General features: G+C 37.4%; 1 protein-coding gene across 6 annotated transcripts in view; it reads left to right on the top strand.

Moving 5' to 3' along the window:
• VPS13D (vacuolar protein sorting 13 homolog D) overlaps positions 1-24,099 on the top strand; it is a 107,576-nt gene that overhangs the window by 35,711 nt on the left and 47,766 nt on the right. For 4 of the 6 annotated variants that reach the window (XR_008731233.1, XM_055703965.1, XM_055703964.1 and 1 more), the window contains exons 34-59: positions 204-429; positions 1,318-1,392; positions 2,104-2,310; positions 2,775-2,864; positions 3,856-3,996; positions 5,224-5,346; positions 5,993-6,067; positions 8,491-8,596; positions 8,903-9,055; positions 9,672-9,807; positions 10,807-10,854; positions 11,594-11,744; positions 12,381-12,591; positions 13,709-13,956; positions 14,624-14,815; positions 15,388-15,514; positions 16,423-16,565; positions 17,406-17,536; positions 17,783-17,958; positions 18,081-18,204; positions 19,039-19,274; positions 20,026-20,134; positions 20,785-20,942; positions 21,296-21,404; positions 23,278-23,457; positions 23,720-23,836. Coding sequence is in view for 5 of the 6 variants with exons in the window: in XM_055703965.1 (XP_055559940.1) it covers positions 204-429; positions 1,318-1,392; positions 2,104-2,310; positions 2,775-2,864; positions 3,856-3,996; positions 5,224-5,346; positions 5,993-6,067; positions 8,491-8,596; positions 8,903-9,055; positions 9,672-9,807; positions 10,807-10,854; positions 11,594-11,744; positions 12,381-12,591; positions 13,709-13,956; positions 14,624-14,815; positions 15,388-15,514; positions 16,423-16,565; positions 17,406-17,536; positions 17,783-17,958; positions 18,081-18,204; positions 19,039-19,274; positions 20,026-20,134; positions 20,785-20,942; positions 21,296-21,404; positions 23,278-23,457; positions 23,720-23,836 (3,792 nt within the window). In the remaining variant the exon portion in view is untranslated. The remainder of the gene's footprint in view (positions 1-203; positions 430-1,317; positions 1,393-2,103; positions 2,311-2,774; positions 2,865-3,855; positions 3,997-5,223; positions 5,347-5,992; positions 6,068-8,490; positions 8,597-8,902; positions 9,056-9,671; positions 9,808-10,806; positions 10,855-11,593; positions 11,745-12,380; positions 12,592-13,708; positions 13,957-14,623; positions 14,816-15,387; positions 15,515-16,422; positions 16,566-17,405; positions 17,537-17,782; positions 17,959-18,080; positions 18,205-19,038; positions 19,275-20,025; positions 20,135-20,784; positions 20,943-21,295; positions 21,405-23,277; positions 23,458-23,719; positions 23,837-24,099) is intronic. The other 2 variants (XM_055703968.1, XM_055703967.1) reach the window with 1 other exon arrangement.

Genomic DNA, 24,099 nt, shown 5'->3' with positions numbered 1-24,099 from the left:
GCTTTTAATGCTTTTGGTTGTTAATAAATAATGACAAGTTGGTTACAAGTTTACTGGAGCTTTAAAACAGTATTTTAAACAGTCATCAGATTTTAATATTAAATCTTGTCTTCCTTTGGGAAAAGCTTTGTTAATATCCAAAGTATACAGGAAAAATAAGTAGAAAACAGTAACTGAATCTTATTTTTTATTTTTTTATTTAGATTCAGTTGCAAGCACTTGATATAAGACTGTCCTACAATGATGTTCAACTGTTCCTGGCAATTGCGAAGTCAATTCCTCAACAGACCAGTGCAGCTATGCCTGACCCAACTGTATCGATTGCTGAAAATACTGCTAGTCCTTCCAGTTTAGCCCTGGTGACTGAGGCGTCCTCCTTGCCACATGAAAACAGAGAAATACCCAAACGTGTGTTGGATCCTGTTCTTGGTATGTTTTAGCTGTTGGAGTGAAGCCAGATTTTAGATCTAAAGGAGATTTCTGGAATGTGAAGCTTGACTATGTGCTTAAGACAAAAGATGTTGATATCTTCATGATGTAAAACCCTTCATTGATTCGAATTACCTGACAAAAGCGTTTTACTGATGATACTATTTTAAAAAAAAGTAGATTGTGGGTTGGTTTTTTTTTTTTTCTGCTTGTAGTATGACAGTGGGTTGTTTTATAGTAAGTTTTATTTAGTGTCACTTGTCATTGTAAATCATCATGATGGAGTACTTCTTAGGTAGCAAACTTCTAAAGGAGGAAAGGGCCACCTCTTCAAACTCATTAAAGTGAAATTATAAAGCCATTATAATTACTAGTTGCCTCTTCATGTTTAGCAATCTTCTGGTTTGGTGATGTTGCTTTTTTGTAAAGTAAAAATTGTGTGTGGTTGGAACCACTGCCTGACAATAGCAAGGAACTACACACTGGTGAAAAAGGCTTTCTTCTGCTCTGCTGCGCTTGACAGCCATGTAGGGAGTTCCAAATAAATGGGTAATTGTGTTCTGAATGAAGGTTTGGTTTACAAAAAAAATTCTGAAATTCAGGGAGTACATTGGCTTCCCATAGGAGAATATAAATAGCCCATATGTTGTAGAGTGTAAACATGATGAGTTGGGGATTTGGTTTTCAGGCTTTTCTTTTTTTTTTTCTTTCTTTTTTCTTTTCTTTCTTTTTTTTTTTTTGTAAAAGAAGTGGTGAATTATATGCTTTTTCTACAGTGGTGATCTTAAACAAACCCCTGTTTTTCATGCAGATATGTTTTGATTTTAGAAATGAAAAAGAAGTAGATAACTGTCAAGGATTTGTGATTGGTTAACTGTTTAATTACAGAGGTACAGCTGGCTCGCCTCCAGGAGCTGGGATTCAGTATGGAAGATTGTCGTAAAGCTCTTCTGATCTGCCAAGGTAACCTCAAATATTCTGAGCTGGCCTTGCAGATTGTTCCCATTGCCTAACTTGCAATTAAGTAAAAACTTTCAGGCTGTAAGGTAGCTGATGCAGAAGCATTATTTCCTTCTTTTCTTTACTTTGGCTCTGTGTTGGCGCGTAATCTTAAGCATTCTAATTTTTCTGTTCTACTACTGTGTACAACTTGCTGCCCCCCAAGATTATTCTTGCTTTTGGGGATGTTGGATGTGGTGTGTTGGAGTGTATTTTCGTTTTGGGCTTTGGGCTATTTAGTTTGTTGGGTTTTTTTTCTTTTGTGATATACCTATTTCTTGCCATTATCTATCTCTTTAGAGCACGTGTTTTCATCTCTCCCTTTTTGAATCATGCTTCTGCATGCAGTACGTGAAAAGAAGATGCTTTCACACAAGTGGTTCTTTAGCTCTGTCATGTTTCTGACCTTTCTTAAGGCATTGATAGTATTAGATACAGATTTATATTGTATTGCCACTTGGTTTGAAAACTTCAAAACATATTTCTTATTCTTAGAAAATACTAATTATTTATAATCTTTTCATATTCATGTTATTAAATAGAACACATTCAAGGTACTGTTGGTGTTTTGCTGCACTTCTTGAGAGAGGGAATTAGTTTGCTTCCATATGTTGTTTAAGTACATTTCCTTGAGAAAGTAGGTGATGATTGATTGACCGTTTGGTTTTATCTAAGGTGACTTAAAAAAGGCAGCGAGTTGGTTATTTAAGAATGCTGAACCTGTGAAATCAGTTTCCCTGACCTCTTCTGCTCGAGATAGCCAGGGGATTGTGCCTTTTCAGTTCATCTCTGGAGTGGAAATAAAAGCAGAAAGTATATGCATTTGCTTTATTGATGACTGCATGGACTGTGACGTTCCCCTTGCTGAGTTAACCTTTTCACGTGAGTATCTTGTTTTGCTGAGTTGCGTAAAACTGCTGTCACTTACTTGTGCGTTCAGCGCCATGCTCTGGTTTCTTAGGACTTGTGAAATTTCAACGGACAGTGTTGTGGTGGTGGTTGTTGTTGTAGGGGGTTTGGTTTTTTTGGGTTGATGATTTTTTTTTTCTTCATTTTTTGTTTGTTTGAAGTTTTGGTTTTAAGATTATAGTCTTTGTAGGGTTATGTTTCTGTTTTCCCCTTTATACATCACATAACAAGTGGAGTCTGTCCTGAGCAGAACCCAAGGGAGGCTCCATAGGCATGGCTGTCTATAAATGCTATTTGAAGAGTATTATGATATGCTTTTTGTACCGTTTCAGTTTAAAAGACGATACAAAACCTTCTGTTGCTTGCTTAACAGTTCAAAAAATCTGGAAAGTTGATTGGTTTGCATTAGTATAACATTCACTTCCCCCCCTCCCCAGGCTTGAATTTTCTCCAACATTTGAGAGCCAACCCTGAAGGCTATGCTGATTTTACCCTCTCTGGAGATTACTACAATCGTGAGCTTTCAGGTGAGATACTGGGGGGTAGAGGTTGTTTTTCTTTGTTTAAGTTTAAGAAAAAAGCCTTGGCTACTACAGTAGGCTGAAATTCACCAGATTTGAAATACATATAAGGGAAGGTGAAAGACAGGATGACTGTTGGGGTGTGTGAGAACGTGTGATCCTAGACAAGATATTCTAACTTGATATCAGATGGAGGGACATGGAAAGTAGAGACATTACGGATATGAAAGTTGCTTTGAAATTTTCAAATGTAACGGCATGAAAAGGTTACATAACTATCTGTGTCTGTATTCACTTCTCTTTTTTTTAGTATTTAATTGGTTTGATGCATGCAGTTGTTTCAGGAAGGAAAAGCACATGAGGGCAGGTGATTAGGCTGAGGAGAACAGATTAAGAAAGACAACCGTCATTTATGTTTTCATATATAAAAAAGCAAGTTATGCCTCAATACAGGTCAGACACTGACAAAAGAAATGATCTGTTTCTGTGTTTTCTCTGAATTTAGAAGCTAAATTTTCTGTTACAAAATTGGTGACAGAAACTTAGAAATTTTCTGTCAATAAAAAGGTAGGGTTTTTTTAAAAATAAAAATACATAGGGTGTTTTTTTAAAATAGCTTTTAGACCTTTGTCTTTTGTGATAATAGTAGGCCAACATACGTATAATTGTGTGAAAATAATTTTCAAAACTGTTTCAGAGAAATTAGTTCCAGCTAACTTCAGTGTGAAGCTGTAATTGCCTTCTAATGCTTTCCTCGGAGTAAGATATTTCTGCAGGACCATACATACAGTATGCACTGGTTCAGATGGAGGGGCTGGAGCAACTTTGTATTAGCTAGTGAATTAAATCTGTGGGCTTACAAGTTCATTTTGAACACAGACTGGAAGCAAAGGACCTCATTATTAAAGCTGTATTATTAAATTCTTAGATATGTAAACAGCATTCCAATGTGGCCTTCAAATCTGTAATCCATGTGACGTTTTCTGTTTGTTCTCAGGCTGGGAGCCATTTATTGAGCCGTGGTCGTGTTCAGTTTCTTGGCAGCAACAAGCTTCGAGCCGCCTCCACCCTTCCCGACTGAAGCTGGAAGTGAAAGCTAAACATCGTTTGGATATAAACATCACCTCTGTCTTCCTAGGTATGTAGGAGTATTCCCTGAGAGCACCGCTACACGGTCTGACTTTCACTGTACTGAAAATGACAGACTTCTCTAATTGAGTCCTGCTGCTGTCCCATAGCTGGAGGGAGGGGAGACTTGGCACAAATCCCTACATACTTCACATGATATTGTACACAGGTGTGCATTTAGGCAGCCTGTATTTTATCAGATATTGTGGAAGTGTAAAGACATGAGCTACATATTTTAGAGGTTAGTAGGAATTCTTTCTCTGTCATATGAATTCTATAAAATTCATATGTTATTTGAAATTCATTTTTAATCAGAAGCAGGCTTTCATCTAAAGCTTTCCATACTTTACAGTACTTAAAAATATTTTGATAAGCTTGTCATTTTTCAGTACATTGACAGGTGTAGTGAGGAGCTACTTATTTCAGTTTTGCAGTCTCTGACAACCTGAGCTGTCAATTCCCACTTCAGGAAATCAAAATATTTTGTTCATCATTAACTCAGACTTTATGTAAGCTTCTGTGTTGTGCGATGATGATTGTGTGCATTTCCTAGAAAAACTGTTGCTTATTCTGTATGCAAATCTGAATAATTTGGTGGTCACAGTAAAAAAATATAAACACCGGAGCTTGCAAACGTAACAGAAGAGCCTTCCTTGTTCCTTGAATATTTGTTCCTTTCTCCCACAAGGCTTGTGGGGTTGGCAGAAAGAGGGAGCCACGGTGGGAGGAAAAGAAGCAAATCAATGATTCCTAAGAGTTTCCATGATGCCTTTTATACTAGCGGTAACAAGTAGTAAGACTAGTTTATGGCTAATACTGTGCCAGAGGACTCCGGTGTGTCTTGATATTTATGCAGGAATGTGCATGTACCTCTTAAAAAGAAAAAAAAATAAATCAGAAACTGCTTCTGACCTGAAAATATTTAAGGTTAATGGCCTTCTCAGGGAGAGCTTTTATATTGCCACAGGAGTGTCTTAAGAACATGGAATTCCACTGAAAGTTTTTTTAAAAAAATATCTTAAGAATATAAAAATATTTGGTTTTGAAGATACTGCTGTGATTTCATGAGCTGTTGTTTGTCTTTAACTTATGTAAGTGGCTCATAGAAAAAGCAGTGAAGTAAAACTTTTGCCATTGAAAAGCAGTAACTTCAGTGTTATGAATTTAACGTACTTTTAAATTACTTTCTTTACTTTCACCTTGGAGGCATTTACTGTCTGTGCTTATATTCCTCTAGAACAATATACGTGTACCAAACAGTCATGGATGGAAGATTACTGCAAACAGGACAAAGAAGTGAATTTAATCAGTTCAGAAGACTGGATGGGTTCTTCAGTGGATCCACCGTGTTTTGGGCAGAGTATGATATTCATTAATCACACTATTTGAAACAGTCCTGACACATACAGTCACCAGTCTAATGTATTACAAACATAAGTATTGGGTCTCCATGGCGTACAATGAGTTGTTAGAGGTATTTGGCAAAAAAGGCAAAAATGCTATGTTCTGTTCAATTGTGTTCAATTCTTTAAAAACAAAAACCTTTCTGGCTGCTTAGCTTTGAGTGAGAACTTTGCACTGCTAGTTCTGCTTCCTTTTTTTGGTCACACTTTCAAAGTTAATGAGTGACTATCCTGTCAAAGATTAAATAAGAATGTCGACTTTAGGGTGCGTGCAGTTCAGACGTGATCTTTCTCTTTCTGTACTTTCTTTCTGTACATTTCTAATGAGTTTCTGGAAAGAATGCTGTTACATTCGTGAAACAATTCTCTAAGTGACAGCTTTTGATATGTGGCAGGTCTTTTCAGCTTCTTTTCTTCCATTATTACTTCTGGAAGAAATGTTAGCAATTCAAATGCCAGCGCAGTTAAGCAGCTGGGTTGGAGACTCCAAGACTGATTGCGTGATGCCGGCTGTCTGTATCTTTCCTGATGCATGATGGGGAAGAGTCTACCTGTATTTGTGTGTTTTTCTTGCCAGCTAACTTTGTCTTTCCTGTCTGCCAGGCCTTCCTCTTGTCTACCTTAGAACTAGGAGTACAGCCAGTTTGACTAACCTAGAGCATCAGATCTATGCTAGAGGTACTGTATAGCAGAGAGAGACAAAAAGGCTTTTTTCTTCTTTGGAGGGCTCTTGTATAATAAATGCTGTGTTGTGTATGTGACTTGCTGGTAGATTGGCCTCTGTATTAAAAACAAACAAACAAAGAAACAAAAAACCCCAAACCAGACAATGTAACAGCTACTTTGATTTTAAGCTTCTTAACTTAGTAGTTCAGCATCTCTTATGTTCCTCTCTGGGCCCTTCAGGAAAGAAGGGAGAAGTGTAACTAATCCTGTGTAGGAAGACTGTTTTTGAGGAAGGTCGTATGAATTGTTGACTGCTCAGTGTCCCTTTTCTAGAGAGACTGTAAAGGGTCATTAAAAATAGCATGATAAAATCACAAGATTTTATTTTATATTTTAAAAAATATCCCACATTATGTTCACTATATGTACTTGTACTTGATTCAGCATGTGTATTTAGCTACTTAAAACTCTTAGATGCCTTCACAAGGAGCAGTCTTGTTCTGAATAAGGCTTAAGAAGTAAGGCATTCCTAATAAATATCTTGTTAATTTGTTTGCTTTATATTTGACAGTACAGTCTTCGGGCAAAACCATGCAGTTTAAGATTCTTTAATTTTTGACACTATGGAAGATGCAATAGCACACTTAATAAATGTATTGCCCCTGCAGAAAAGCTGCTGAATGGGAGGACAGAAAGCTTCTATAAACCTACGTCTGTGGCCCATTCAGGCTGCCCCTTAGAAACATTTTCTCGGAGTGGCTGCAGAGAGTTCATAGATGTTTAAAAAAAAAAACCCCAAACCAGAAAATGATAGAAGGATTTCTTTTTCTGAGGTACTTTTCAGGAAGGTGCGGTGGGGTTTTTTTGTGGGGAAAAAAATCAATCAAACAAAAGCTCTCCAATATTTATTGCTTGGCTTTTAGTAGGTATTGCAACTAATTACTAAAATAATTGTGACCTTGTAAGAGTGGCCTTTATTTTCAGGCAGGAGTCTCAAAATACAACTCTTACATTAAGTTTTCTTTAGAAAATCCAGGCCATAGTCCCAAAAACAATTTTTTTAAAAATCTAAAAAAATAAATTGGCAATTAATTAATGCCAGAGCAAAAGTTTGTGTGGCTTCTGGTCTGTAATTCTGTCGAACCTGGGCTAGCCAAAAGACTGTATAAACTAAAGTTCAACACTAAAAAGATTGGTTTGTTTGCAGTTGGCAAAAGTCAGGGTTTTAATTTTCAAGAATTAAATCTTCTTGCTATTTAATTGGAAAGAACTTTCTCTGTAAGTTTTAGAGAGATCAGATTTAAGTCTCCACTGACAACGTAAGGTATGCAGGAATTTGGTGTCGTTGATGTGGAAGAAAGTTGTATGCCATCATCAGTAACTCCTTCATAAACTTACCTACCCACCCTGCACTATCCCTTCTTGCCTCTCTAAACCTGTGCTTAAGTTACTCTTGGTTAGAGACTTGTTGCGGAGGGATGAATGGGTCTCAGAACACAAAGTGCATGAACTGGTATCAGTCAGCCTTTGGAGTGACTGCAGACAAATTCTGTGGAATAGGTTTCATTTCTGTCTTACCTTTCCTTTAAGCAGCTTGTCACTGTGTGCACCGTCTTTCTCCTTCTCTCATACAAGAAGATATATGTATTTAGGTAGCAGCCACTTACCTTCCTTTGTAAGTTACTGGAGTTTGACAGGGTTTTCTTGTGTCCAGACATGGTAAGTATTTCCACAGATACAGTGTACTGCAGCATGGAAGATCAGAGTAACACTTGTGTACTTGTATGCATACTTGAAAAAAGTCAGACTTGTTAGGTGAAGTTTCTTTGTCTGGGGTTTTGCTGTCCCAGCATTTCAACAAAACCAGATTACCTCTGGTTGCTTTCAAATCATTTTTCATACTTCGTTTTAATGGGCTTTATACCATATTGGAAGATATTGCTACTTGTTCAGTCTTTAAGGATAAAAGTTCCATTCAAAGAGGGTACTGGGTACTGAATAATCCTGTATTCATCATGTTAAATAGAGCATAAATCTTAATTATAAGTGAATATGTGTTTAACACTTTATGAGCATTTGGATGTACGTAAAAAGTTACTGATTGTGACTGGGGTTTTGGTTAGGTTTTCTACATGTTAGTTGTAACTGAAGGTGTGGTATAACACTTGATATGAAGAAACAAAAGAACATTTAGGTTAAAAATCAGTTCCTGGGGAACTTGATGTAAGGGAAGACTTTGTTTGCTTTGTACCATTTCTGTAATAGTCACTGAATTTTTTAATGTTTTTAGTAATCTATTACCCTACCTATTTCTTCCATCTGTTTTTTAGTTAATGCAGATTGTGGTTCTGCAGCCATTGTATCTCACCCTGCATTAGCATCTGGTAAATGCTTCTCTCGTAAGCATTTAGACAAATATTTATTCTGTTTTATAGCTGAAATGAAGACTCCAAAACGTAGGCAACCATTTGTTCCGTTTGCTCTAAGAAATCATACTGGATGCACTCTGTGGTTTGCTACCCTAACTACAACACCCACCCGGTAAGAAGCTGTTGTGGGATCACTTTGACAGTATTTGGCTTCTCTAACACATCAGCCAAACCCTGTTGTTTTCAGTGCTTTGGTTTCCTTGCAGAGAAATGTAGGCAACTCCCAGTCTTGCTTAGTTAAGAGCCTTTTCTTTGACAGCAAGATAGTTTTACTACTAAAAAAAGATAACAGTCAGATCCATTCATGATGTAGATATGTTTGCTGCAGGACTTCGGTAGACTGAGGCAGTCTAAACAGCACTTGTTACTTGCAGTAGTCGTTTTGTCAGTTTGAAAAATGTTGGGATTCTCTTCACAGGGCTGCACTGTCTCACAGCGGGAGTCCAGGTGTTGTTCCTGAGGAAAATGGGACATTGCTAGATGATGCCCATAATGTCAGTGAATGGCAAGAAGTTATCACTGGGGAAGAGATTCCATTTGAATTTGAAGCCAGAGGGAAACTCAGACACAGGTGAAGGGACCAGGCTGAGAGATACGTTTTGACAGACTCGTATATGGAACTCCTAGGATCATAGTTATGAGGACTTCAGCAGATGTTAAATAAAAAGTGGATATTTTTTAAAATCTCCTGTTAATGTTTCAGTTTTCAATATTTAAAACTCATGTATAGAGTGAAATTACCAGTTGTTTAGTAAGCAGCATATATTGCTACTGGTGGCAGCTGTTCCTAGATATGAGGTGGATCATCATAAGCTTTCAGAAAGACATAGGGACCTCAATTACAAATCATACGTTCTTTATTCTAAAGGATGTGGGGGCAGTGTTGGTCATTTTAGCATAAGTGCCATCAGTGTTAAGAACTAGAAGAATTTCTTAACAAATATGGAGCATGCTTTTATTTTTGTCTGTATGACATAGTTGTAGTTCTCTGTGTTCATTAGGGAAGGTGGAACAAATGGATGTAAAATCAGGTCTTTATCCATGAGATGGAAAACCTCTGGAGACTTTTTTTATAATGCCTTGGATTCTTTTTTTCAGAATCTAGAGAATGTTTTTGGTTTGAACTGTTTGGTGCTTACACTATGTAATAGTGCTTAAGAGTAATTTAACTTGTTCTAACCTGGTAGGCACACGCATGATCTACGAATTCATCAGTTGCAAGTGCGAGTAAATGGCTGGGAAGAAGTCAGTCCAGTGTCTGTAGACAAAGTTGGAACGTTTTTTCGATATGCTGCTCCAGATAAGAACTCATCCTCTTCCACTGTAAGTTCTGATTTTGAGTGTTAGTTTTAATAGAATATGTAATTTGAGAGTAAGGATGTCTCCAAGATTTTAAAGCAGCCGCTGTATGAGGTTGTCCTCTTTCCAGTTAGCTTGAATTGGGAGAGTTTAGGGGTGCTGGGTTCCTAACTGGCATTTTTATACGTAACAAAACCACAGACAGAGTAGCCAGCAGTTAGTCTGTGCTTAGCAGTCAGAGCTTCCAATGACAAAACTAAGATATTGGTGACAGTGTCATGGACTCACAGAAACTGAGCTTTAAATCAGCCCAGCATTTCAGTGGCTATTTTTATTTTTTCCATTGCAGGAATGCTTTTCATGTGTTGAATTTACTTAAAATAAACACCACTGACAGTTTCCTGTAAGCCTAGAGATTGTTGAAATATGTGGCTGCTTAGACAAAATATACTTGTCATGAAGGAAAAATGCAATTGTAATAATCAGCAGGCTGGCAGTTGGTGGTTGAGTCTTAATGATAAAAGTGATAGTGTAGATTTCAAAACTAGTTAAGTTTTGAGACTAGCTACTGAAGATGTTTGATCATTTGAGAAACTGGAAGTTGAGATCTTTTTGTTATAAAACAGGATTAGAATTTAATTTCATGATGACAAGAGCCAGTAGTCTTTTATTTGAATTGTTTTTGATGTTTGTGTATTGAAGCATAAAAAGCATTGTCTCTCTGTGCAACTAGATTCTTGAAGGGAAAGGATGCAAATAATGGGAATTCCTGTTCAGGAACATCTTCTGTAGCTTTTTTCTTTTTTTCAACAAACCTTCTTCCTTCAGCTTAATGTCTTTTTGAAGTATTACAAATAGGTTTTGCTAATATAGTTCTGATGTGTTTTCCAAGCTGTATTGAAGATCAGAACCACAAAGTGATGAAAGAACTTAGTTTATTCTTCTGTAGTAACGTTCTGTGTTACTGAAAGTAATACCTTAAAAGCTGAACAACTTTAACTTTCTTGTTTACTCTTCTCCCAGCTTGGAAGCCCAATAAGTAGAACAAATATAATACATCCACAAGTCTACGTGAGTATATGTTTTCATCTTTCTAGAGCTACTTACTAGCATAATTCGACAAGTGAACTGGCTTTTACATCCTTCTAAGAACCTTTTCAATAGAAAGGAAACAAAAGTCAAGCAAACAAAACAAACTTTCAAATCAGAACAAGTATGTAACATGACTTACCATTCTCACCAGTGTAAATGTTTGGTTGAAGAATGGGTCTTAAATTCCAGTATGTGAATTCCAGCATGTGAACCCATATAAAATGTGCTTCTCAGGACTGAAGTGGCAATAACTTTGTGTAATGTAGGACATAAACCAGCTAAGAGTGAAGAAAGTATGACTATCTTAAGAAAGCTCCACCTTATTTTTTTAGTTTTGACAGATAGGAATGATGAGTGACTTAATTACATGAGGCTTGAAATTCAAACTCCGTGAATTTGTAAAATAAGGTAATAGTGTAGTGTATAAAGTGTTCTTGTAGGATCTGTATTGCTCTTATTGAACTTGCATCGTTTTGAAAAAGATAATGGAGTTTGTCGTGTTTAGAATTGCATTTTCATAGTTAGTTTTACTGTGTTTTGAGGAGGAGGAACAGGATTATAAGTCATTATTATGAAACTGTATATACTTTAGGTGTTGCATATGGTTGGACTCGGTTGGCAAGTTTTCACTCCAGCAGTTACTGCTTTAAAATTGAGGTGTCCCTCTTGTAGATATAATCATTACCTGAGCTTTTTAATGCTTTTAAATATCTTCCAGTTTTCTTCATTGCCTCCAGTTCGTGTGGTATTTGAAGTTACCATGGAAGGTAGTGCTCGGAAAGTGATAACAGTGCGCTCAGCCTTGATAGTGAAGAACAAGCTGGAAATGCCAATGGAACTAAGACTAGACAGTCCTTCCGCACCTGACAGTAAGTGGTGTCGATTTCTTCCACACTGGGGAATCTTTAGCTTCCTCCCTGAGAAGATTCACCACTCTCTGTAACAATTGACTACAAAGTAGACCTCCCTGGAGGGGAAATAGGTAGTGTTAAGAAGAAAGTGATCAGCAAGGTAAGCTAGAGAACCCACTAGGATTTTTGCTTATTGTTCAGGTAAACAGGAAAAGCTGAGACGAAAGACTGAATCTTACTTCTGTGTGTAGCATGTTTTATCTTTTAGCAGTAGTGTAGAAGGTTTCAGGTGTTAGCATGCAAAGGTGCAGTCTAGAAATACAGTGATACGCTGGTAATGTACCCAAAATATAATGAATGAAGTCTTTTTGAAATAAGCATTTTCACTAAAGCATTCAAGGAACAAGAATTTGAATTCCAGCAAGCTTTTAGTCTGTGTCCAGTTTCACATTTACACACGTAAATTTGTCTGCTGCCAGACTGTTAATAGGGCTTAAAAAAACTAGTTGGTGTTTGAAACATATATAAAGTAGCTAGTGTTTTATGTTAAAATGAAACGTGTTGCTTCAAAATTAGAGATTTACTATTTGAAAATTTTATGCTTTTTAGTAAAGGGGCCTGTTTTGATATGTGCGTTTTCTTTTTTGGTTGCAGAACCTGTAGTTCTTCCAGCGGTTATGCCAGGAGATTCCTTTGCTATCCCATTACATCTTACCTCTTGGCATTTGCAAGCCAGGCCAAAAGGAATGGGAGTCTTTTTCTGTAAGGCTCCGATTCATTGGACTAATGTTCAAAAGACAACAGAAGTATGTAGCAGTAAGCGAGAGTGTCATTCAATGGAATCTGAAAATAGCCGATTTTTCAGGTAAGAAAGACCTAATTATTTTGCTGTAAACTGTGTTATCTTCTTCTGATAAATGAAATACTGTGAAAGTAAGTAACAGGAAAGAAAATACTTGAGAGTTGAAAGCTTCTGCAGCTTCATGGGATGTTTTGTTTCTTCTGTTGAATAACCAGAAAGCATTGAAGCATAGCTGCTGTACATCTGTAGGGCTCCTTGAAGCCCCTTTGACAGTGCCTGTTAGCAAATGTCTAAGAATACAGAGCAAGCACACTGTTAATATTTATTGTAAAAAAGGAAAGGGTAGAAAATAGAATGTGTATTCATGTTAAGTTAGCTAGTCTGTGTCACGGAGAATAATGAGTGGCTTGCCATAGTGTGTTCGCAAATATTCTTTTTCCTGAATGTCCTGTACTCTGTTCTCAGCCCAAAAATGCTGCTGCATAGTGAGGACTTAATGGAATTTTGTAGTTGCCTGATACAATGGATTTAGAGATGCTTTCAGTTTGAGTAATACTAGAATAGAGATTATGGAAGTTGTTTCAGGAAATGACCTTTGCACACTATAATAGTTACCACTATGTGTTCCGTAGTTCATTTTTTAATATGCTGGGTTTGAATGTATCAACAGGGAGGAAAATTAACAAATTTAAAATTAAGGTTTATTTACTCAACTTTTTACCTTAACTAATGAAAAACTGAAGTGTCAGGTGGCCAAAGCAAGGCTCTGTCTATTGGAAGGAAGGACATGTTCAGCATTTATGTTTGAGAACATGATTATAATTTACTTCAATAGTTAAAATATCTTTTTGGTAATAGTGCATAACATGTGTTTGCAAGTTTATGGAAGTTGGTTTTAAAGTTGGTAATCTGTAAAAGCCATTTTCTATTAGGTCTCTGAACAGGTGAAGTTTGAGTGACTAAATTCTTTGGGAAACTCCTGTTGTCTTAATGTTAGGCACAAATACAGAATACTTTATAATCAGACTCTGAAGTGATTATGTGGAGAACAATTCTAAACACTTTTTTTGATATCAGTCCTGCAATTACAGCATGTTGTGTGATTTAGTCCATTACACAAAGACAGGGTTCGATTATTCTGACAAGCTCTTTGATGTCTCACATATGTCTGCCTTCACAGGTTTTGTGTGGCTATAAAGAAAGAAAATTACCCGGATTACATGCCTTCCAACATATTTTCTGACAGTGCTAAACAAATTTTCAGACAGCCTGGGCATACTATTTATCTATTGCCGACGGTGGTAATCTGTAACTTGCTACCTTGTGAACTCGAGTTCTATGTTAAAGGAATGCCAATTAACGGGACGTTAAAACCTGGCAAAGAGGCAGCGTTGCACACAGCTGATACTTCTCAGAACATTGAACTTGGTAAGGTCCTTCTTCAGATACCTCTTTCTGATCCTCCTAGAGGAGTATCTCAATATAACTTGTTCCTTGTACAAGGAACTATGTGCAAGAAGGGAAAAATGTAAAAATTGAAAGCATTTATATGAATATTTCATTGGGTTACAGGGCTTCTTATAGTTAACACACCAAGTGCTCACATCCAAAAAAGCCAACTATAAATTGCCATCATTCCCCCAAATCTGTCAGCTGTCTTGATCTGTTCCTTATTCAGCTGTTCACTTGTTTTCCTGAGAGTGGAAACAGTGGAAAGTTGAGAGAACAGTGATGAAGAAGGGAATAAATCAGATAAGTTCCCAGCATTTTGGGTGGTTTTGCTGTTTTCTTTCTGACAGAAAAAGTTCGTGTTGAGAAGTGTGTGTGGAATTACTCAACACTGGCTGGACATCTGACGCCAAAGGCAGTAATTAGCCCTACACAGGGTATTTTACAGAAGGTTCTTTTTTGTTGTTGTTTGTGACTTAAATTGAGGTATTTCTTCATGAGGTCAGAGGTTACTACACTGGGCAGAATTAGAAGTTAGGCTGGGTAAGCTACAAGAAATACTCAGGGAGATCAAGCCATGCAAAACACCAGCCTGTATGCTTCTCAGAAACTAACGTTTCTTTGGGGTGATGTTTGCTTTTCGTAGGCGTATTGCTAGAAAACTTCCCGATCTGTAAAGAGCTGTTGATTCCTCCTGGGACACAAAACTATATGGTGCGGATGCGATTGTATGATGTCAACAAACGACTGCTAAATTTGACCATAAGGATTATATGTCGTGCTGAAGGTTCTCTAAAAATACTAATTTCAGCACCGTACTGGTTAATCAACAAAACAGGTAAGTTTACAGTATTTTCTTTCATAGCTGTAATCATGAGCTAGGAAATAAAGATTTCACACAGTGTTGTGATTTGCTTTCTAGTCAAACAGAGCTTTTAAATACTGCTTAAGAGGAATTAAAAGGAGCAGGATTTTTTTTTTTACTTTTTTTCACAGTGCCAGCAGCTGTTGTTTGATGAATATTGGATAACTTAAGACATTTTAGTTGCTGTAGTGCAGGTCTTCAACCATGACCATAGATTCAAAAATCAGCATAGATTCGATCACTCATAAAATTGTGGTTTTCAAGAGCTTGAAATGCCTCGAGAAAGCCACAGGTCTAAATTGCAGTTACTCTGCGTTAGCGTCTGTTGGCACTTTCAGAGGTCCCAGAACTCCCTTTCTGCATGGAGCAGGCTCCCTGGAGCAGGTTAGGCAGATGGAGAGGGAGAATGCATGCAGACTGATGGCTATTACAGCCTGATTATTTCAGGTTGTTCCTTAATTTGAAGTAGTTTGTACCATTCTCATTTTCATTTGTGCAAAGGTGAAGTGTTGTTTAACACTCCATTTTTCTGCGTTTACTTAAAGGATTACCACTTATCTTCAGACAAGATAATGCAAAAACAGATGCTGCAGGTCAGTTTGAAGAGCATGAGCTTGCTAGAAGCCTCAGCCCCCTTCTGTTCTGTTACGCTGATAAAGAACAGCCAAACTTGTAAGTAATACTGCAAGAAGAGCAGACGGGAGGAGCCTTACAAAGTATGAAAGTAATTCACAGAGCTTGGGTGCTGAAATATTAGTATGAATATCATGTAGGAAAAAGACTTTCCCTGTTAAAATGACCTGTTAAGTTCTTAAGTTTCTAAATACTGAAATAAGCATATGGGATCTTTAGACATTTCCTACTGAAAACTCCTTGGCTGGCTAATTCTGTTGTGTCTGCGAGCTGCTTTGGTTTTATTTTGCATGTTTTGAACTCATGCTTCATTTCTAAGAAAATCAAAAACCTTTATGAAGAGACTTACCGAGTTGTGTAAATTGCATTGCTACCACTAAAAAAACCTGCTTCATATCCCTAATCCTAAACTCTGAATACTAATAGAGAAGCAGCAGAAAGTCTCCATGCAGCAGAGCTGTTGTGATTCTGACGTAAAAGGAAACGGAAGGGGTTTGGAAAGGAAACTTTTCAGCTACTTTAACTGGCATCAAGGAGAAAACTTGCTTTTTCCATGAAAATTAGAAATAAGAACATGATTTAAAATCTAAGAATTGTTCATTTGAGCAAAAATCAAAAACATTTCAGATAAATTTATCACAAAAACTTTGAATTTTTTTTCTTTCAAAGAAAAAAGACACACAAATGTTGTCATGGTTAAGCAGTCTGAAAATTACCAAGCTTTTTACCTGACATAGTCACTGAATCTTGACCAATATGTTAAAAGAGCTTATGGCATAAATGCAGAATGAATTACTCAAGAAGAGATTTGTCATGACTTCAGTGCTTTGATATTAATACACAGGTGTTCTTTTTGTACCTGGGTATGTGTTTGATCATCGGTATCGTGTTGATATTTGATCCCTCATTTAAATGACTAAATCTTTGTGTTTTCTTCTTGCCCGTAGTTGTACAATGCGGGTTGGAAAAGGCATCCATCCTGAAGGTATGCCGGGCTGGTGCCAGGGTTTCTCCCTGGATGGCGGTAGTGGTGTCAGAGCCCTGAAGGTGATCCAGCATGGAAACCGGCCAGGCCTCGTTTATAACATCGGTATGTGTTGATAGGAACGTTGGAGAAACACTGTAGAACTTGGTAAGACATGATGTCAGTGACAGCAGAAATGGAACAATAACAACACGTTCCCCTGCTGTAAAGGGTTGTTGAGGGTCTGCAGAAAATTATTAAACAAAAAATAGTATTCTAAGTATTTTTATGTCTTTATATTTAATTTCATTAGCTTAAAAATCAGTTTTCAGTTATTTCTATTTTTACATTTCATCAGTGAGTGTTAATAACTGCATTTGCAAACTGTCCTTTCTGTTCCTGTGTATTCCCCCCGATTGTTACTGCTAAGTGCACACAAATCCTACGGCGTTACTGTCTTCAGCTGTTTTGAGTGTCTGTGTGCTGTCACTGCCCAGCCATGTGCTCCTTCTGGGGCTTTTGCTTTGTGCCTCTCTGGGCTGATGTGCAACTTCTGTCTTCCTTGCACTCCAAGCATATGTAAAGTACAAATTCCTTGGAAGCTTTTAGTTTTTAATGACAGTTTGGAAGTTACACCACAGTGATTTTTGAGGAATTTTTCATATGTTTAAAAGTAGAATAATTACTTGCATTGATTTACTTGTTATTGAAAATAGTTTGGGTTGGTTTTTTTTATGTTCAGTGCTTATGATCTCTAAATTATACTTGAGAAACAGAGGGTAACATGACATAAAATTACGTTTAGTGTTTAAAGTGGTGCTTCAAAATATGGCAGTGTTACAGCAGAAACAGCATGTCTCAGGAACCCAAGAAAAGAAACTTTTGTTATGTGAAATATATTGTGGCAGATGTCTTTTGCTTTTTTTGTAAATAACAGCTTTGGTTTTAACTTGTTTTTATTACTAGGTATCGATGTTAAAAAAGGCAGAGGCCGCTATATTGATACATGCATGGTAACATTTGCGCCTCGTTACCTGTTAGATAATAAATCAAGCTACAAGCTTGCCTTTGTTCAGCGGGAATTTGCCAGAGGTCGGGTAAGATGCATCCTTTTTGTTACTTGTTATTATGATACTTGTCGTTAGTCACAGCGTCTTCCAACCAAAAAGAACACAAACATTATACTTGAAGGTATTGTTGGCTAGTTATGAGGATCTTTCTCCGTATTCTAATAGCAGCATCCACCTAACTGAATTAATTACTGGGTACATATTTGAGAGGTATATAGATAATACTGGTTTTTAAATATCTATAGGGTATGTATTTTCCAATTTCTGTACTAGGGAACGTCCAATCCTGATGGCTATATCTCCACCCTTCCTGGATCCAGCGTCGTGTTCCACTGGCCACGTAATGATTACGATCAACTATTATGTGTGAGACTAATGGATGTCCCAAACTGCATTTGGTCCGGGGGCTTTGAGGTCAACAAAAACAACTCATTCCATATTAATATGAGGTAGCTATTATATATAAATGTTCTGTAGCATACTTCTATTTTTTGAAAGAAGCATCTATTTCACACTGCAGATAATGCAGCTCAGAAGCCTGCCGCTCTTGTAATTGTTTGTTCTTGTTCAGGGACACCTTGGGAAAATGTTACTTCTTAAGAGTAGAAATTACTCTTCAAGGAGCCACATACCGCATTGCGTTCAGCGACACAGATCAGTTACCACCACCTTTCCGCATAGACAATTTTTCCAAGGTAAAAGAAGAAAAAAAAACCCCACATTTTTCTTTCATTTTTTTAGTTTAAAAAGCAAAGTTCTTTTGTGTTCGTTAGATGAGGGAGCTGATTAGCTTGTGTAATGAAATAAAAATTTGTGGCAAGAGGTATTCGTGTAGATACTAATTTTCTGAAGTTTTAATAAAAGTTGTTAGTACTCAGCTGCTTTATCTTGTTTAATAGTAGTGCTAACATTGTGGCTTTTATGAGTACGTTAAAAGTCTTAGAAGGAAGGGCCTTATTACTGTTGAGAAAATTGTGCGAGGGTGATAGTTTGTCATCTGCTCTGTGTTCTTTTCAACACTTGACTAACCCAAAGTTAATTCAAAGAAAGAATTTGGCTGCTGCTGCCCCTTCCTTTCTCTCTGTCTTCAGGCTTCCATGTCAGCGAGTATAAAAACCAGAGAATTTACTTTGCACATTTAACAGTAACGCACTGACTGCCTTGTGATCAGAGCAAGAGCTGGAGCAGTTCGTACTTACTGGTTCTCGTTCTGTTTGGTACTGAACTGTTAAATAGAACTGGGCAAGTCCTAATTTTGATGATGAGGTTTGAGATGCTACCTACCACAGGACTAAAGACATTTTGAACTACGGACAGCAGATAAAAGCAAAGATGACATTTCTCATCCCTTTGAGACTATCTTTAATGGAGACTGAATGGAAGAGAATGCATGTGAAACCATTGGCGGGGGGGAGGGGAGCTGAACACATTTCAGTGATCAACTCCTGAGAAAGGAACAGTGATAGCAACAAATCTGTCTGGTTAACAATTTCTGCATGAAACCACATCCTCTTTCATGACTGTTACAGGTCCCGATTGTTTTCAATCAGCACGGTGTTGTCGAGCCAAGGCTGTACACTGAAGTGAAGCCCATGACCTCTCTGGATTACGCATGGGATGAACCGATTCTGCCGCCTTTCGTAACGCTGACAGTTAAAGGGGCGGGCTCCTCAGAGATCGTCTGCAGCATGAATGACTTCGAAGATAGCAAGCAGCTTTACTATGAAAACTTCATCTATATTGCTGCTACGTATACTTTCTCAGGGTAATTCTTTATATATTAGGTGAACATACTTTGAATGTTCATGGTGTTCTTCAGGCTTTACATCAATATTCTCTTAATGGTTGCCATTTGAAAATTTTTCAAATGCAGCTAAACTTATGTCAACCTTATAGCTCACAGACAAATGCCAAATTTCAGGAGTCTATAAGCTGTGTATCTTACCTCGTTTGGTCGTGGTAACTTGGCTCTATAGGTGCAGCTTGCCATTATTTATTTTATCACATAATGAGAAGGATTTGGCATATAGCATCTGCTGTGACCCCACTGTCTGATCTTGGGAGAGCAAGGACGTTTAGGGTCATCTCTGGGGGCTTAATTTCACTTGATGTATAAAGGAACTTGACTACAGGGCATACCTGTTTATGAGATGCCTGTGAATTTTAACCTTGCACTGCTATATATGCTATTGAAAACAGCTACGGGAGGTTAATACATTGTTTATCGCTTTCCTCAATACAAGGTAGAAAATTTTCTTCAGCATTCATCTGCTTTGCTTGTGAAGTTCCTAGCTGCAGTGAGAAATCAAAGCCCCTTTTAAGAATGTACTCAAATTGACAGCTTACACTGGTGATTCCAAAAATAATGAGGAAAAAAAAGGCAATACAAATTTTTGCCTGATCGGCTATATTAGACGCATAAGCTTCCTCACTTGGATTTTGGTACAGATCTGATTCAGACTACAGAAGCAGCAGCTTCTGTGAATAAACATGATGATGTTTTCTTGGTGTTCTAGTTCACAGGAGCCAAGTGTAAGACCAGTTGCTTCGAATAAGGATGCTGCATATGCAGAGCTTGTCCTTGACGTTTCTCCAAAGACTCAGCGAGTTGTGCTGAAAAAGAAGGTACCAAGGCACATTTGTTTTTATTAAAATGCTGTTGCTACGTGCTGAAGTAAAATCATATGCTGGGAGAAGGGAAAAATAAAAAACACTTTCAGGATAACTAGGGTTGGACACAGACACCGTTGAAAGTGACAAGTTACTGCAATTCGGGCTGCTTGAATTAATGGTGGTGCTCCCACATAAGACTTTTTTATGGAGGTAAGGGTGACAGAAAAGAAAGTTTGAATAAAAGTAGTAAGGAACGTTGTAAACGCCTCTAAGACAATCAAGTGTTAATTATATGTTGGATGTTGTAATGAAGTTACAAGGTAGGGCATGCTTCCTTTTTGGTTGCCTTGTAAGTAAAATCTTCTATTTCTGGAGCTCTTAAGACATAGAAACTCTATTTAAATATTGCCGAGATTAAAAATAGCTTGTAAATGCAGCTCTGCATCTAACAGTGCTAATGTAGGATGTATACCTGTTGAACATCAGAGCTGAATTAGAAGGTTTTATACAGACTAGTTCCTAATTCTAATTCAGGGCTCTGAAGATAAATACGTACAAGTCCTTCCAAGAATTATAATTCAAAGCATCTGATAGCAAACCAGAACAGAAGTATCTGCTCTGTGCTGCTGTGTTCATTTAAATGTTGAGTTTTTATGCAACAGGAGCCAGGAAAACGATCTCAGCTTTGGAGAATGATGGGCACAGGAATGCTTTGCCATGAAGGTTCTTCAGTTCCTCATAACCCCCATAAACCTTCTCGGTCTGTGGACTCTTCTATGATTTTAGATATTGCAGGCCTGGCAGCTGTCACGGATAACAGGTATTGCAAATACAATTTCTCAGGAACCTGATGTATATTCTAACCATGTCTTTGAAAGCATACTTAACATGATATTCTCTGAATAAGGAAAGAAACTATTTTGAAGACGTGGAAAAGCTAGATTTTTATCTGTCTTTGTGAATGGACCTCATGATCACTTTTGTGACTTGGGAGAATTTTTACAAGCATGACTAATGTATTTTCAGCAGCAGATTGTTAAAAGACCACTTCAGAAGTGAGATTAGGAGAATTTGCTTGAGGAAAATTAGAGTGAGTGTTCACCATCAACAGATCTGCAGAGTAAAACTGTGTTGTAACCCTCTCCAGTGCTGGGTGACATGCTTTCCTTGCAGGTACGAGCCCCTGATGCTGAGAAAGCCTGATCGACGGCGCAGTACTACCCAGACATGGAGTTTCCGTGACGGAAAGCTGACCTGTGGTATTCATGGACTTGTTGTCCAGGTCAGTCCTGATCATATGTTAAACTTGTTTTGGCTGTTGTGATAGAGATGATGGAGTCATTTAGGCTTAGTATTGAAGTGAACTAAAAGCTTTGAGGCCAAAGTTCAGAATGCAGAGGAAACCAGACTTGCACAAACTGCTTGTATGGTTTAAATTCATGTTTGAACGTTCTTACCAGTTTCAAATAATTAATATCTTGCACTATTACTTACTATAAATAAGTAATCAGAAAGGTAATAGTACATCATAGTTGAAAATGGACGGTATAGTGATAAATAAGGGCCTTGATATTCTCACACATACCAGATGTGAAAAAGCTGCAGATTGTGTCAGTATCGCTGATGAAGGTCAAGATTTGCACTTCTCAGAACCATGGTTCTGACATTTTAGTAATTAGAATTTTAAAAGCAGTTTGAACTGTTTGCTCTGTGTGTTCCAGGAAACTGGCTTGCAGACAACTAACACTTGCAAACTGCTTGATAATTCTGCCTGCTGATGGTAGAATTTGTAGGCACAGAAACCTGGATTGCTTTTACAAATTTGAGAACTAAACATCAAAAGAATTTTGATTCTCTTTTTTTCTTTCTTTTTAAAAGTGTTTCAACCATATTTATCCATAGCTTACAAACAAATTTTAGTAAGTTATCCTGCATATTGTTGAAATAGAAAGTATGTTTGTAATAAATAATGATGTTATATCTAATGTTTTATTTTGAAAAATAAATTCTGCCAGCTACATCAATGGAAAACGACCTCAGTTCAGTGGAAAAAGTACCTTTATAGGGAATACATTAACTCTTGTGATGAAAGTGAGTCTTTTATGTACACAGTGAATCTGGAATGGGTCTGTAGGGTTAAGAATGTTACTACTTAAAAAATTCTGCAGCTAGAACACCCTCATGTCCTGTTGGAGATAGCTCCCCCACCCCTGTTCTTTTCTTGCTTCTAAATTCATTGTGATTCATTGGTTGGGGTTTTTTTTCCAAAACACATGCTTTGGATATTTCTTCATCTTAAAACAGGACAGCAATGACAGAAGACCAGCATCTTGGTCATTTTGCTCACTGTGTAATAGCAGGACAGTATGCATGTTCCCTGTGAAACTAGAAGTAGCCTGCCAAAACCAGTTTTGAAGTTTCAGATGCTTGTTCTGATGTAAGAAAAGAAGAAAAGTATGGGAAATGCTCCTAGGGGTTCACAATAACCTTTTAAGACTGTATTTGTAGTTCTGTTCTGATTAATTTTAAAGGAATGTAGTAGCCATAAAAGAAGGTTCCAGCCTCCAGGATAGATACAGTAGGGATAGCAGCAATGTAGTGTTCCTTTGTCACCTTTGATGCTGTGTTTCAATTCTAATACCAAAAAATAGATCTAGAGAGAAGTATTTGACTTAGTTCCATGATGTTGCATTGATCGTTTTGTGATCAAATTACTGTAGCTTAGTAAGTTACTACTTATCAGTTTGAAGCAACCAAAAAAGCCTTGCATTGCTGTTTTAAGGTGTTGACTCAGTAAGGATTTACATCCTGATCTGCAGATCCAGAGTTCAGCTTTTATGTCGTTTTGAAAATTTTTTCAGGAAGGACTTCCCATGTTCAGTCACAGTATGATATCTGCAGTTTCTGAACGTGCAGTGGGAATACTTAATTACTGATCTTGGCTTTTTCTTGTAGCTGCCAAACTGATTAAACACGAGTTACCAGAAGCTTTAGCAATATCAAGTCAAATGCTGCTGGACTGCTTTTCTTTTAGCTCTGAAGAGCAAGGAGAGGAAAGTAAAATACACTTTTAAATCATTGTACGTAAAGTTACCTGAAGCTTTTAACCTATCGCTTTTTTTTTTCTCTCCCCTTACTCTTTGTTCTCTTTGCAGGCAAAGGGAGGAATACTAGGTCTGCATGATGGAGCAGAAGTTGTTCTTGGTCCTGATACTGCACTTGAACTTCTGGGGCCAGTTCCACCTGAACAGCAGTTCATAAACCAAAAGATGAGGCCTGGGTCAGGAGTACTAGCTGTTAGAGTCATCCCGGATGGGCCAACTAGGGTTCTACAGGTGAAGTCCTTCATTAACTAGAATCCAGTCTCATTATTTGCTTGTACTTGAAATACCTTTTTCTGTATTGCATCTCTGAATTCTTGCAAGAAGAATTTTGTAGTTATATGAAGGGGGAGGAGAATATCATAAAACAGAAATAATAACAACAAAAGTTTTCATTGTACTTATGTTTAAAAATGATAACTTTGTAAGGTAGGACAGTATAGCTGTGATTTATAAATAGGAAAGCGATCATTCCAGTAATGTATCTGTTTATCAGATAACGGATTTTAACCAACGTAGAAATGATCGTTTATCTAGTGAAGGAGATGAACTTCCAGTTACGGAACAAGATCTACACAAGTTAAAAAATCCAGATACAGAGCAGGAATTAGAAGTAAGTTATTACAACTAGTATCTGTCTCTTTTATTTCTCATTTTCCTTTCTAGATTTTAAAGGGGGGGTTGGGGGGTTGATTGTTAACTTTTCCCCATGATGGCCTCTTGTTATGAACTTGTAGATTTTCCTGCTAAAACTCCTTATTCTTAAAAGTTGGGATTATGTCTTAACACCTTGTTATTTGAAGACTAATTGTCAGTTAGCTTCTCAGCCTCTTTGGAGAGATGAGTCTAAGAAAATAAATTCTTTGCAGAAGTATG

Source organism: Falco cherrug, chromosome 3 (assembly GCF_023634085.1).
Source record: "Falco cherrug isolate bFalChe1 chromosome 3, bFalChe1.pri, whole genome shotgun sequence".
NCBI classification, from domain to species: domain Eukaryota; kingdom Metazoa; phylum Chordata; class Aves; order Falconiformes; family Falconidae; genus Falco; species Falco cherrug.
Note: the sequence above shows the minus strand (reverse complement) of the source record. Positions and strands in the feature narration are given on the sequence as shown.